The sequence below is a fragment of the Podarcis bocagei genome (genome assembly GCF_964188305.1).
Source record: "Podarcis bocagei genome assembly, chromosome: 7".
NCBI lineage: Eukaryota > Metazoa > Chordata > Lepidosauria > Squamata > Lacertidae > Podarcis > Podarcis bocagei.
Genome location: NC_138132.1, coordinates 8603080 through 8615673, shown reverse-complemented (window position 1 = coordinate 8615673; position 12594 = coordinate 8603080). Strand labels below are relative to the sequence as shown.

At 47.3% G+C, this 12594-nt stretch overlaps 1 protein-coding gene and 1 long non-coding RNA gene across 3 annotated transcripts in view; one reads left to right on the top strand and one right to left on the bottom strand.

The window, feature by feature from the left end:
- LOC308590626 overlaps positions 1 to 12594 on the bottom strand; it is a 145820-nt gene that overhangs the window by 92535 nt on the left and 40691 nt on the right. The window lies entirely within an intron of this gene.
- PRKD2 (protein kinase D2) overlaps positions 1 to 12594 on the top strand; it is a 56626-nt gene that overhangs the window by 36831 nt on the left and 7201 nt on the right. For both annotated transcript variants that reach the window (XM_081200246.1, XM_081200247.1), the window contains exons 8-15: positions 1765 to 1882; positions 4735 to 4812; positions 7186 to 7444; positions 8548 to 8600; positions 8755 to 8827; positions 10772 to 10878; positions 11010 to 11171; positions 11865 to 11963. In XM_081200246.1, coding sequence (XP_081056372.1) covers positions 1765 to 1882; positions 4735 to 4812; positions 7186 to 7444; positions 8548 to 8600; positions 8755 to 8827; positions 10772 to 10878; positions 11010 to 11171; positions 11865 to 11963 — 949 coding nt within the window. The remainder of the gene's footprint in view (positions 1 to 1764; positions 1883 to 4734; positions 4813 to 7185; positions 7445 to 8547; positions 8601 to 8754; positions 8828 to 10771; positions 10879 to 11009; positions 11172 to 11864; positions 11964 to 12594) is intronic.

Genomic DNA, 12594 nt, shown 5'->3' with positions numbered 1-12594 from the left:
CTTTCCCCCCTTGTTTTTCCTTCAAAAGGAAAAGTTCTCTAGCACAACCTCTGTCCTCTACCAGTGCTAAGACTACAATTCCCATAAGAACAAACTGGGGGTGATGGGAGTTGTAGTCCAAAATATTTGGCATAGCAATTTCTCCCCTGGCGTTCCCAAGAATCCCATTTTTTCTAGTATTTTATTTGTTCATGTCCATTATAAAAATGAAAAATTCCTTCCAGTAGCACCTTAAAGACCAACTAAGTTAGTTCTTGGTATGAGCTTTCGTGTGCATGCACACTTCTTCAGATACACTGAAACAGAAGTTGCCAGACCCTTCTATATAGTGAGAAGGTGGGGAGGGGTATTACTCAGAAGGGTGGTGGGAATGGGAGATTGGCAGATAGTTGAGATGAGCCTGTTGACGACTCTTAACGACTGTAATAGGTCTTACAGGAAAAGGCAAGGGGTGAGAAGGTGAGAAATGGCTTAGTCATGTATAATGGGATAGGAATCCAATGTCTTTGTTCAGACCAGGTCTCTCCATGGTTTTAAGTTTGGTAATGAGTTGCAATTCAGCAGCTTCTCTTTCCAGTCTATTTCTGAAATTCCTTTGTAGTAAAACAGCTACTTTGAGATCTTATATAGAATGTCCTGAACGCTCGTACTGCCGGTGACGCCAGAGGGCTTTGTTGACATAAGACTCAGAGACCTGGGTTTGAATCCTCCACGTAGCCGCCAAGCTCACTAGGTGACCGTGAAGCTGTCACCAATTCTCAGGGTTAACACTACCTTACAGGGTTGGGGGGAAGATAAACTGTGGTGGGGCAAATCTCACACATGCCACCCACACCACCTTGAAGGGAAGCTCAATAGGGTGACTGTGGGCTTGTCACCATTTTTCAGGCTAGCCTACCTCACAGGTCAGGGAGAAGACCCAGAATAAAACATAAGGTCTTAATAGATACTAAGGAAAGGGGAGGCTTTGGTCTCCCCGACTTAAAATTATACTATGAGGCTGCTTGCTTCTCATGGATGAGGGACTGGTTCCTTTTAAGCAATACGGATGTACTAGATATAGAAGGGCATGACATCCAGTACGGGTGGCATGCGTACTTAAATTATAGAGTACATGAGAGTTTTACATAAGAACGTATATAGAGTACATAAGAGTTGGAAATTATATTATAATATGCCCTATAATGTAATATGATAATGTATACATATGTGACATAAGAACGTTAATTAAAAAAAAAAAAAGGAAGACAAATTGGGGTTGGGGGAAAATTCACGGTATGAAGGGCAGGATAAAAAAATTTGAGGAACAGTCATTATCTACCAATCCTCACCTCCTGCTTTCATGGCATAGCTTTAGGCACCAGGCAAAAATGTTTTTCTTCATTCAGGTGTGTTTATTATCTTGTATTTTTATGTTGCGGGTGCCCTTGAGGTTTACGGATGAAGGGAGGTATACAAATTCAATTTTTAAAAAAAGTTCTATTGCCTTTTAACTGTGGGTGGGAGGGAGGAGTTACTGTTTTGCTTTTACTTGTATTTTTCTTTTATGGTGTTTTCATTTTGCATTTTTGCCTTGTGAACTGCCCTGTGGTCTTCAGACGAAAGGCGGAACACGAGTTCAATAAATAATTGTTTAAAAAATCCCGAGGGGCTTCCCATGAGCACACGCATCCAGTTTTAGTTGCATCTGTTGTGGCCCTTTCCCCGCTCCCTGCGCTTTCAGACCCACCAAATTTAAAGCGCAACTCTTGCCTCTTCTTCCAGATCCATGGGCTACATTCCCCTGATGCGAGTGGTCCAGTCAGTCCGGCAAACAACCCGCAAGTCCAGCACGGCTCTGAAGGAAGGCTGGGTGGTTCACTTCAGCAACAAGGACACCCTGGTGAGTTGGAGGTGTGGGGAGAGTGGGGCGAGACTGGGGTGGGTGGGCATTGAGGCTGGGCTTCTGGAACAAACCCCAGCCTCTGAGTACCGCACAGAAATAATAATAATAATTTTTTTTTATTTATATCCCGCCCTCCCCAGCTGAAACTGGGCTCAGGGCGGCTAACAACAATAAAATAATACAACATTCTAAAATCATTTCATTATAAAATTAATTCAAATCAAATTGATGGCAACCATTGGGCTAGAGTTCTGTGAAGATTGCCAAAGGAGGGAGTCAGACTGTGCCTTGGCCAAAGGCCTGGTGGAACAGCTCTGTCTTGCAGGCCCTGCGGAAAGATGTCAAGTCCCGCAGGGCCCTAGTCTCTTGAGACAGAGCGTTCCACCAGATCGGGGCCACAGCCGAAAAAGCCCTGGCTCTGGTTGAGGCCAGCCTAACCTCCCTGTGGCCTGGGACCTTCAAGATATTTTTGTTTGAAGACCGTAAGGTCCTCCGTGGGACATACCAGGAGAGGCGGTCCTGTAGGTACGAGGGTCCTAGGCTGTATAGGGCTTTAAAGGTTAAAACCAGCACCTTAAACCTGATCCTGTACTCCACTGGGAGCCAGTGCAGCTGGTATAGCACCGGGTGAACGTGATCCCGCGGTGAGGACCCCGTAAGGAGTCTTGCCGCGGCATTCTGCACCCACTGGAGTTTCTGGGTCAGTCTCAAGGGCAGCCCCACGTAGAGCGAGTTAAAATAATCCAGTCTGGAGGTGACCGTCGCGTGGATCACAGTGGCGAGGTCAGGGCGAGAGAGGTAAGGGCATTGGATTGATTTTATTTCATAGCACCATCAGTCATACGCTTGCTTATGCTTATCCTCGTTCGCCAACAAAATGCAGGTTTTGTAAGCTCCTTGGGGCATGGGCCTTTCTATTATTCAGAGCACTCTTGCTCTCTCTCTCGCTTGCTGCTTCTAGCGATGGAGCGATGCAAGCAAGAAGAGTTGGCACCTTCCTTTCTTGCTTATTGCTCTATCTTGATTATTGTTACTTATTTATTTCTTGTCCCCACCTTCATCCGAAAAAGATCTTTGAGTGGCTTACACAGAGTCAACCAAGATAAATCCCTACCTGCAGGCTTACAATCTAAAAAAAAAAAGGGGGGGGAAGACACGGCACAGCACGCAAGGAAAAAGGGACAGGGAGGGAAGAGGAAGACGAAGATCAAAATCGAGACTTGGGTATCAATTTCTAAACAGCTGTTCCTATAAGTACCAGTAAGGGTAAGGAGGTGACTGGTGGAGCTGAGCTAAGATAAAAGATAAAACTTTATTTGCATTAGCCAACGGGACACAGTGACGGGGTGAGCTCCCATTGCTGGGTCCCTGCTCCTGCCAACCTAGCAGTTCGAAAGCACGTCAAAGTGCAAGTAGATAAATAGGAACCGCTCTGGCGGGAAGGTAAACGGCGTTTCCGTGCGCTGCTCTGTTTCGCCAGAAGTGGCTTAGTCATGCTGGCCACATGACCCGGAAGCTGTCTGCGGACAAACGCCGGCTCCCTCGGCCCATAGAGCGAGATGAGCGCCGCAATCCCAGAGTCGGTCACGACTGGACATAATGGTCAGGGGTCCCTTTACCTTTACCTTTATAGCAACAGTAAAACATTACAGTATACGCAGAAAAGGAAGTTTGATATAAAAGCACAATTTAAAGTCCTGAATCAGCCGTCAGTTAGCGGCCCTTAATTCTGATTGCCCCTGCTATGAACCTAGCCACCTTTGCTGTTATCTGCTCATTTTGATCTGATAGAAGAAAGGATATTGTGGCAGTGGTTGAGCGCCCTGGGATGGTTAGGACGAGTGGGGTGATGATCTCGTTCCTCAGGTCTTTGTAGAGAGCGCAAGACAGGAGGACGTGTGCCGCTGTTTCGGTGCTGCCATCTCCACGGGGGCAAAGGCGTTTCTCAGGCGGGATCTTTTGGAATCGACCCTCAAGTGCCGCAGATGGCAAAACATCCAGTCTTGCAAGTGTCTGTATTTTGGGGTAATAGGTTTGTGCAGACATGGGGCCAGAGAATCAAAATGGAAAGGTGGAAAATGAACATACCAAGGGCAGAATTTCCTTATAGTGTCCAGGTTGTTCTGATCCTCGATATCTTTCAGACGTTGACCAATTAGACTGTTTGCTTTAGTAGGGCCCATAATGAGTAGGTGTTGTGGGGATAGGCCACAAGAGTGAAGTTTTTGATAGACGGTTTTAAGCCAGGCACTTTTATGGGAGTCTTGAAGTACTAGGGATAGCTGAGCTTTTGGACGAGCTGATGAAGTGAGCCCTGCTTTATAACCCACATTCCCTCTTGGATGCTCTAGGGGGCGGTACCCAGAATTTCATTAAAATGCAATGCAATGAAACCTAAAATAAGAGGCTCATAAAACATCAGGCATCTTAAAACGGCCATCTAGCAGCAGAGAAACCAATTAGTCACCTCCGTAGGCCCGTGAGGGAAAAGATAACGTTGCATCTTGACGTCACAGATCTGAGAACATGGTGGGGGACAACTGTCTCTCAAATGGGAGGGACTCCTATGTCCGGGGTGCCACTTCAGAGAAGGCCCTGCTCCGTGCTGTTCCACAGCAGACCTTAGGTGCTGTTGGAGCTGCAAACAGAGCCCCTCTTGCAGCTCTTTGCATGTGGGGTGGCAGATAACTGGATGGCGCATGTCAGTGTATGGAATTAATGCTCTGTGTGTGTAAGTATGTGTGTGAAAGTCTTGCACTGGGCCCTCAAGGTGCTTTTAATGCCTCCTTCAACCCCTGGAATGCCACAATCTTTAAAAACACTCATTTTCTCTCTCCCCATTCCTGCAGCGGAAACGCCATTACTGGCGACTGGACAGCAAATGCCTCACTCTCTTCCAAAACAACACCAGCAGTCGCTACTACAAGGTAAATCAGCCATCCCCTCATATTCATTATTTTTTTTAAAAGATATTTATTAAGGTTTCAACATATTACAAAATATGCAAAAAAAACAACGAAAAAAGAATTAAAGAGAGAAAAAAATAGAAGAAAAAAGTAAAAATACAAGATAAAAACAATTAAAAAAACAGATTGGTCTTTCCATGTCTTATCTTTCATTTGCTTGTTTCCCCGACCTCCTCACACCTCCCTTTTTCGATTCCAGTTCAAATTAGTTAGTTCAGCAAATCCTTTCCCTCTTTAATTTTATCTTAAAATATAATAACTTTAAATTTTCACCTGTTAACAATCCATTTTTACATATTCCTTTTAACATAGCTGCTTAAAACCACTTAACTTCAGCCCAACATCATTCTAACATTCATTAATTTTGCAGTATTTCTGTAAATAGTCTTTAAATTTCTTCCAATCTTCTTCCACCGACTCTTCTCCCTGGTCTCGGATTCTGCCGGTCATTTCCGCCAGTTCCATATAGTCCATCACCTTCATCTGCCATTCTTCCAGAGTGGGTAGATCTTGTGTCTTCCAATACTTTGCAATAAGTATTCTTGCTGCTCAGCCATCCTCTTAATATTCAGGGTCCCCAGCGTTGATGAAGCTGGGGAAGCTGGAGTGGGAGGTGGGATTTATGGGCAGCAACTCTTGCAAATATTTCTGAAGCTGAGCCAAATGTCCTAAGGGGGAAGAAAAAAATGCCTGCAAGGAAGGCTCTGGGGTGGGGTGGGGGCAAAGGTTTGATTGATCCACAGCTGTGGGGCTCTTGGGAGTTGTAGTTCCAAACATCTGGAGGGCACCAGGTTGGCAAAGGCTCCCCACCTCTTCTTTGCTCCTCCTTTGCGGTCTGAGACAATAGTGCAGTTGCAAATTCAGAAATTTGCATGATAGTCACACCTGCTCACAGCCATGCCTCTGCTAAGATTATGTGATAATCTTATAATTATGCAATTATAATTATAGTTAGGGAGGCATTGCAACGATCGATTCATCTCTCCCAAACTGCATCTTTCAGCCAGATCTGCTATTTTCTGTGCATTTACATGGGCAGACGATTAGGAGTGCTCCAATATCTTCTTTTGGAGTGGCTTGAGTTGTGTTTTCCATTGCACATAGAATCATAGAATGAAGAGTTGGAAGGGACCATGAGGGTCATCTAGTCCAACCCCCTGCAACGCAGCTTGGTTTTTTTTTTTGCCCAGTGTGGGGCTCAAACCCATAACCTTCAGATTAAGAGTCTCATGCTCTACTGACTGAGCTATCCCAGAGCCACATAAAAGAACGTGCGCCGTTCTCCTGAACGCCTTGTGCTTTCATTGCTCCTAAATACCCACCGTGGCTCAAAAGCTCCCCTTTCACGCTCTAGGGGTGCTGGAGACAGGGACCCCACAGCAGAAATAGTTGTGGGTCTTTGTCCCCCACCTCCGTGACCCCGGACCATGACACCACTGGCCCTAGATCGCAGCCAAGATGGCGTTCTCTGCCGCTGACCAACAGATGCGCTGAAGTGAAAGCAGGAGACTTTGCCCTTGCTCTGGCTTGGCTTAATGACTTCATCACTTAGCGCAGCCTTTCTCCACCTGTGGGTCCCCAGATGTTGTTGAACTACAACTCCCATCACCCCTAGCTAGCAAGGCCAGCGCTCAGGGATGATGGGAGTTGTAGTCCAACAGCATCCGGGGACCCACAGGTTGAGAACCGCTGACTTGGCATCAGATGGCATGCGTGGTGTTCTCATGAAATCAGCTTAGGGCGAGGAAACCATGAAAGAAGATTGCAGTATTTGGGACTTCCTAGTTTAGAGAAAAGGGATGCGGGTGGAGCTGTGGGTTACACCACAGAGCCTAGGACTTGCCGATCAGAAGGTCGGCGGTTCAAATCCCCGCGACGGGGTGAGCTCCCATTGCTCAGTCCCTGCTCCTGCCAACCTAGCAGTTCGAAAGCACGTCAAAGTGCAAGTAGATAAATAGGTACCACTCCGGCGGGAAGGTAAACGGCGTTTCCGTGCGCTGCTCTGGTTCACCAGAAGTGGCTTAGTCATGCTGCCCACGTGACCCGGAAGCTGTACACCTGCTCCCTCGGCCAGTAAAGCAAGATGAGTGCCGCAACCCCAGAGTCGGCCACAACTGGACCTAATGGTCAGGGGTCCCTTTACCTTTACTTTAGAGAAAAGGCAAGAAAGAGGCAACATGATAGAAGTTCATCACATTATGCCTGGCATGGAGAACACCATCTGAACGCCAGTTGCTGGAAATACCAAGTGGGGAGACTTGTTGGTCTTCCCTGATCGCCATGAGATCAGGGGGCTGAGCAATGAAGGCTGATTTCCATTTCCTTTTCCTGTAGGAGATTCCGCTCTCGGAGATCTTGGCCGTGGGTCCGGCCCAGGACTTCTCCCTGCTGCCTTCGGGCGCCAACCCTCACTGCTTTGAAATCATCACGGCCAAAGCCACCTACTACGTGGGGGAAAGCGGCGGCCCCAGCAACCACCAGCATGCCGGGGACAGCCTGGAGAACGCCAGGACGTGGGAGAACGCCATCCGGCAGGCCCTCATGCCGGTCGTCCTCCAAGGGGCTCCGAGCGCCCAAGGAGAGGCGCCCCACAGTGAGTGTCTGTCCTGGACTGGTGGGACGCAGAGGGATGCTGGGAGGCGCCAGCTGGGGAACCCCCAAGGGAAGAAGGCTCAGTGCCCAGGGAGTGGTGGTGGGATGACGATGAGTAGTCAGAGGGAGAAGACTGGGAGGAGGAGGTGTCAGGAAGCTGGAGAGGTAACAGGATTTAGTGAGCAGGAAGAGTCGGTGGCAGAGAGCAGTTCAGAATTGGAAGCAGAAGCTGGAGAGGAGGGAGGCGGAAAGGCAGAGATAGGCTGGTGATGGGGCCAGGGGGTCTCCCCTCCCTGCTGGTCTCCCAGAACCCAAAGAGGTATGAAGAGGCAAATCAAAGACAGGCAAGATGGTGGTGCCTCAGATTGTTTGGGAAGCTATCAGGGAAGGAGAACTTCACTACGGCGAATTACCGTATTTTTCACTCCATAGGACGCACCCGACCATAAGACGCACCTAGTTTTAGAGGGGGAGAACAAGAAACATTTTTTCTCCCCCTCTCTGCTCAGTGCCTCTCCAGCGAAGCGAAGCCAGGAGAGCAAGAGGGATTGTTTTGCACCGATCCCTCTTGCTCTCCTGGCTTCAGCGAAAGCAACGCAAAGCCATGGAGCCTGCACTCGCTCCATAAGACGCACACACATTTCCCCTTAATTTTTGGAGGGGGAAAAGTGCATCTTATAGAGCAAAAAATACAGTAACTTCATCTACTCCATGTGATTTACTCGCTTCTGACAGTGTCCAACCCATGCCTTCCCCCTCACACACAGGAGTGGGGACCTTTAACCCCAGATGCCTGATTGCGCCCTTCCAAGCCTCACTCTCTGGCCCCAGCCCATGATATCTGGAGAGCCTGAGACCAGTACTGGCCTAGGTGGGCCTTGTAGGGACGCGGGTGGCGCTGTGGTCTAAACCGCTAAGCCTCTTGGGCTTGCCGATCAGAAGGTCGGCGGTTCGAATCCCAGCAACAGGGTGAGCTCCTGTTGCTCTGTCCCAGCTCCTGCCAACCCAACAGTTCGAAAGCACACCAGTGCAAGTAGATAAATAGATACCGCTGCAGCGGGAAAGTAAACAGCGTTCTTCTACCTTCTGCCTTCCTCTTTCCAGGGCAAGCATCATTACGAATCTCTGTGTCCAACAGCCAGATCCAGGAGAACGTGGTGAGTTCTGGGAGCACTGGGTCTCCGGGTCTCCTTGCCTGCTCCTTCTCCTTGCCTGCTCTTCACCCCTAATTTTGGTTGGGGAGGGGGTCCTTCGCCCACAAAAGTTGCTTTTTTTAAAAAAACAAAACACAATCCATTTGTACAACTGCAGGATATCGCCACCGTCTACCAGATCTTCCCGGATGAAGTTTTGGGCTCTGGGCAATTTGGCGTCGTCTACGGAGGTGAGTTAAGAACTTGGCTAGACACTCTTTCCCTGATATGAGCCTACCTGGAGCGGTGATGCCATAACACCTCTCCACCTCTAGAGGGCGCTGGTTGCTAATCTAGTCTGGCCTCTAAAGCAGATTGGAGCGAATCCCACTGCTCTGGCCACCAATTGTGGCGGATCCGAAACTCTATGACCACCGCAGGTTATCTCACTTTTTTGCGTGAGGTAAAACTTTGATGCTTGGAGACTCAGGCAGAAGGCGAACCAATAAAAAAAAAAAGGTTTATTTGATGGAGCAAAGTTGGCAAAATCAAGTTCTTTTAGGAAACAGTTAACTAATTTATAATTATACTAAATCTACTGGCTTCTATAGCAAACGCACAGCTTCTTTTAAGCTTCGATTGCTTATTTTCAGTTGTTACTCTTCAGTCACATGTTGCAGGTTTCTAGATGGTAATTGCTCAGTTTATTTCGAGTTATTTCACTTCGGTTCCTTAACTCATAGGTGTTACAGCTTATTACTTTGGATTTTAAACAAGGTGGTACTTTCTGTCAATTTCCCAGTCTTCTACCAATCGGATCACCGCATCCGTTTCCCCCCATATATATTCATATATTGTTTTCTTTTCCTCTGCACATTTTGGTGCCTTTTTCTTTTCTTCTTTGTATCACTTTATTTCTTCATAACTGAAGAATGTTCAATAACAAATTCAAGCCAAGATCCGTCCTAACTGGAAGGAGACCCAAGGAGACTTTATCCTCACAGCTTTTACTTCTCCTTGTTCAAACTCAGCCCTCCAGTTCACTCCTGTCTAAATGCCCTCGCAAGACACCAAACACTGTCCTCCTATGTAAACTCAGAAATATTTTCCTCAGAGTGGATGTTCCACACACAGACCAGAACCAAACTCTCCTCTCCTTCCCGCTCTCTCTTAAACCCTCTGAAAACTCCCCCAGAAACGGCTCCTTTTATTTTCCCTCCCAAAGTGATGGCTCCACCCCCTTCTGACTCACTGTCTTGGTAGCCAATCAGAGAGAGGCTACAGCCCTCTGGTGGAATTTCAGAGTACTGCCACGACAGCAGCCAGGATTATTTGTGCTTATTAAAATGGAAATAAGATTCTGTACTCGCCAAGGAGGAATGCCAGACTAAATTAATGGATGCCGAAATGGCAGAACTTACAGAAGCAATAAGGAACCAAGGGTGGGGTGGGTGGAACTTTTATAAAAGATGAGAGAAAAGTCATGGATTATCTGAAATGTCGTTGTATACATAAAAGTTCTTTAGCAGGATTAAAAATGGTTAAAATTAATGTTAAAAGATAACTAGGGAGTAATTATTAATTGGAGTAACGAAGGAGATGCATTGCTGTAAATTAAAAAATGTAAGAAACTGCAAACGGAGGGGGAGAAGTTAAAATACATATATTTGTTGGAAAATACAGTGGTACCTCGGGTTAAGTACTTAATTCGTTCCGGAGGTCCGTTCTTAACCTGAAACTGTTCTTAACCTGAAGCACGACTTTTGCTAATGGGGCCTCCTGCTGCTGCACTGGAGCACGATTTCTGTTCTCATCCTGAAGCAAAGTTCTTAACCCGAGGTACTATTTCTGGGTTAGCGGAGTCTGTAACCTGAAGCGTATGTAACCCCAGGTACCACTGTGCTGGACTGTATTTATGTCAAAATATTTCTGAAAAATAAAATTTATATAGAAAAAGGAATTTCGAGGGACTCCTTGTATCACCAGACTCTGGTCTAGCTCAGCTGTCCGTCACACAGAGACAGCCAGGTGTTATTGGGCTCGGACTCCCAGTGTCGTAGCCCATCGGGATGATGTTTGAGGGGCGGCTGCTGCTGACCTAAACCCAATGGTTGGGCTGGTACCATCTGCCTTCTGCCAGCCAGCCAGCAACAGCCCCTTCCTAAAATGTTGGCTTCCCTTCTTGACGCCCCCAGGGAAACACCGGAAGACGGGCCGGGACGTGGCGGTGAAAGTGATTGACAAGCTCCGCTTCCCCACCAAGCAGGAGAGCCAACTGCGCAACGAGGTCGCCATTTTGCAGGTGAGCGAGTGGCGGCGGCCATTTTGTGGGTGTTGTCGCGGGAGGGCTGGTGGGAAAAGGGGTCCCTTAAGTCCCTCTGAGCCTCATCCTGACACCTCACTTTGTCTCTCTTCTTGTCCCCCACCCCGCAGAGCCTGAGGCACGCCGGGATCGTGAACCTGGAGTGCATGTTCGAGACGCCGGAGAAAGTCTTTGTGGTGATGGAGAAGCTCCACGGAGACATGCTGGAAATGATCCTGTCTTCGGAAAAGGGCCGGCTGCCCGAGAGACTCACCAAGTTCCTCATCACGCAGGTAAGGGACATGCCAGCTAGCCCTGGTGATCATCTAATGGTTATTGGATGGATTTCCCCCCAAATTGATTTTTGAATTCTAAATATTCACGTTTTATACTGTATTTTAATCTGTTTTTTGTTGCATCAATTAAGTGTTTTAGATTTACTGTTAGCCGCCCTGAGCCCTGTTTTCTGAACCGGGAAGGGCGGGGTATAAATAAAAGTTTCTTCTTATTATTAAACATACACCTTCTAAAGCCAGAGAAGGTGCAAGTCAGCCAGCGCCCACCAGGTGGCAGCAGAGCCTTGCCTGAGGATGCACTTCCCCTACAAATTTCGGGATTTGGGAAATCTGATATTTGCTAGCGATGCCTGAAGGGCAAAAGAGGAGCTTTTGCCTGGGGCTCTGAAAGCAGAAGGTGTGACCAGCCAGCAGCAAACAGAGACCAGCTTTCAGCAAATTTCAGACTACAACTCCCATCAGCCACAGTGCGGATGGGAGTTGTAGTCCAAAAACATCTGGCAGGCACCAGCGCCGGGAAGGCTGTTGTAACACATTGCAGTGGGCAAGAGACCCCCGGGACCTCTGTGACAATTCACGTCATGCGATCTGTGGGAAGCTGACGTGGGTAGAATCCTGACCGGCCAGGATTTGGTGGCTTTCTGCTCCTTGCCACCTTTTGCCCCTCCTGTTTCCTTCTTTTCCGCTCAGATCCTTGTGGCTTTGCGGCATCTGCATTTCAAGAACATCGTGCATTGCGACCTGAAACCCGAGAATGTCCTCTTGGCTTCGGCTGAGCCGTTCCCTCAGGTAAGGCTTCCTGTTCTGCGTCTGAGAAAGAGATGGGTGCATCCCAAATGGCGTTCGGGATTTTAGAACGGAACCGCTCAAAACCGAGAGACCCAGGCAGTGTCCCTTGGTGGTTTTCTTAAAGATTCGTTTAGGGCAGGGCTGGGTTGCCCATGGACCTCCAGATTTTTTGGCTGGATTGCAACTCCCATTATTATTATTATTATTATTATTATTATTTATTATTTATTATTTATTATTATTATTTTGTGTGTGTAATAGTTATTTTTACCCTGCCTTTTTTCCTGGCAGAGACTCAAGGTTGCTTACAGATAAAATAAAAAGGTTAAGGGACCCCTGACAGTTAATTCTCCCCTGGCCTCCTCGCTGGCCGAAGCAGGACGAATTCAGCCAGCTAGCCCTGGGGATTATCTAATTTTTGATTTTTGAATTTATTGTCATTCATGTTTTTATACTGTATTTTATGCTGCTTTTATAATTAAGTGTTTTAAAGTGTTTTAAATTTGTTGTTAGCCAGCCTGAGCCCGGTTTTTGAACCGGGAAGGGCGGGGTATAAAGAAAATTTATTATTATTATTATTATTATTATTATTATTATTATTATTATTATGTCCAGTCGCGAACGACTTTGG